Source organism: Sphaeroforma arctica (genome assembly GCF_001186125.1).
Source record: "Sphaeroforma arctica JP610 unplaced genomic scaffold supercont1.1573, whole genome shotgun sequence".
Lineage (NCBI taxonomy): Eukaryota > Ichthyosporea > Ichthyophonida > Sphaeroforma > Sphaeroforma arctica.
The window spans coordinates 12,264-13,415 of NW_014038985.1; the positions used below are offsets into that span (position 1 = coordinate 12,264).

Sequence of the window (1,152 nt, forward strand, 5' to 3'; positions counted from 1 at the left end):
GTGTGTGTGTGTATGTGTGTGTGTGCGTGTGTGCGTATATATATATATATATATCCTGTTTATATACGATTACATGTATTGTATTGCTACACACAGAGAAAACTATTCAATCGCACATGCATACACATAATAACAATTAGACGTTCACAGATCTATCTAATCTAATACATAAGAAACACGATGTCAGAACATATGGATACATGCAGCTCTAAACGTCTTGCTTACCATTCTATCTTCCCTATTATACTTCCCCTGTGCTACATTGATCTCTTCTAGAGTACTCCAGTATTCCTCTTTCCTGTACAGCATGAAGTAAGCGATTGTCTCTGTGAACACTGACAGCATCACTGCCATCACCAGAGGTACTAAACACCGTTGACCCAGATCTAGTTCTAGTACTATAGGCTGTAGTGGCGCCAGTAGCAGGTCAAGACCCCACGTCATTGTATTCTATTGGAATGAAGTGGTTGTATGTGTAGTTTACGCCGTTACAGTATGTGCCTCGTTATGGCACCTCGCACACTACTTACTCTAGACTAGTATTGTTTATGCATTTCTCAACTATGTATTTACTATGGAGTGAGACCAAAGAACATATAACAGAGAGACCATTTGTTTTTATTTTTTTGTATACACAAAGACACACATTTCAATTCTTATGATTCGTTTAATTTCGATGACGTTTTTTTGACACGATTCATTCTCGCGTCGATAGACAGATATAAAAGTATAAAGGCTACGTATAATAAACTACTTTCATCCAAACCTATTTAGTAGTAGCGTATGCACCATAGTTATAATAGCGTCTGCACATACATAACCTTCAGTACATACTGTAGAAGCACATTAATAACCGGTGACTATGGCAAATAGTGAGATAAAAGTGTGCTTCACATCACTCGATGGAAAAACGAAGCACCTCTCCGTGCACAAACAAGCACGCATGCACACCATTGACCAGCGATTAGGGGGTGGTAATATGTACTACTACTATGGCAGACTCGTTAAAATTATTGGAAACAGCTTAGAAGCCATGGGAGTACAGGAAAATGGTTAGTGGAAATTTAATGTATATCGCTACATACATCTACATATATTTGACCTCAGAAGTATACATTCTGAATTTATATGTACATCTACATACATATAGAT

The 1,152-nt window shown here is 37.6% G+C and overlaps 1 protein-coding gene across 1 annotated transcript in view; it reads right to left on the minus strand.

Moving 5' to 3' along the window:
• SARC_11211 (hypothetical protein) overlaps positions 1–580 on the minus strand; it is a 3,292-nt gene extending 2,712 nt beyond the window's left edge. The window contains exon 1 of the mRNA XM_014294708.1: positions 226–580. Within this exon, the coding sequence (XP_014150183.1) occupies positions 226–444 (219 nt within the window). The 5' untranslated portion in view covers positions 445–580. The remainder of the gene's footprint in view (positions 1–225) is intronic.
• Between the last annotated feature and the right edge of the window lie 572 nt (positions 581–1,152).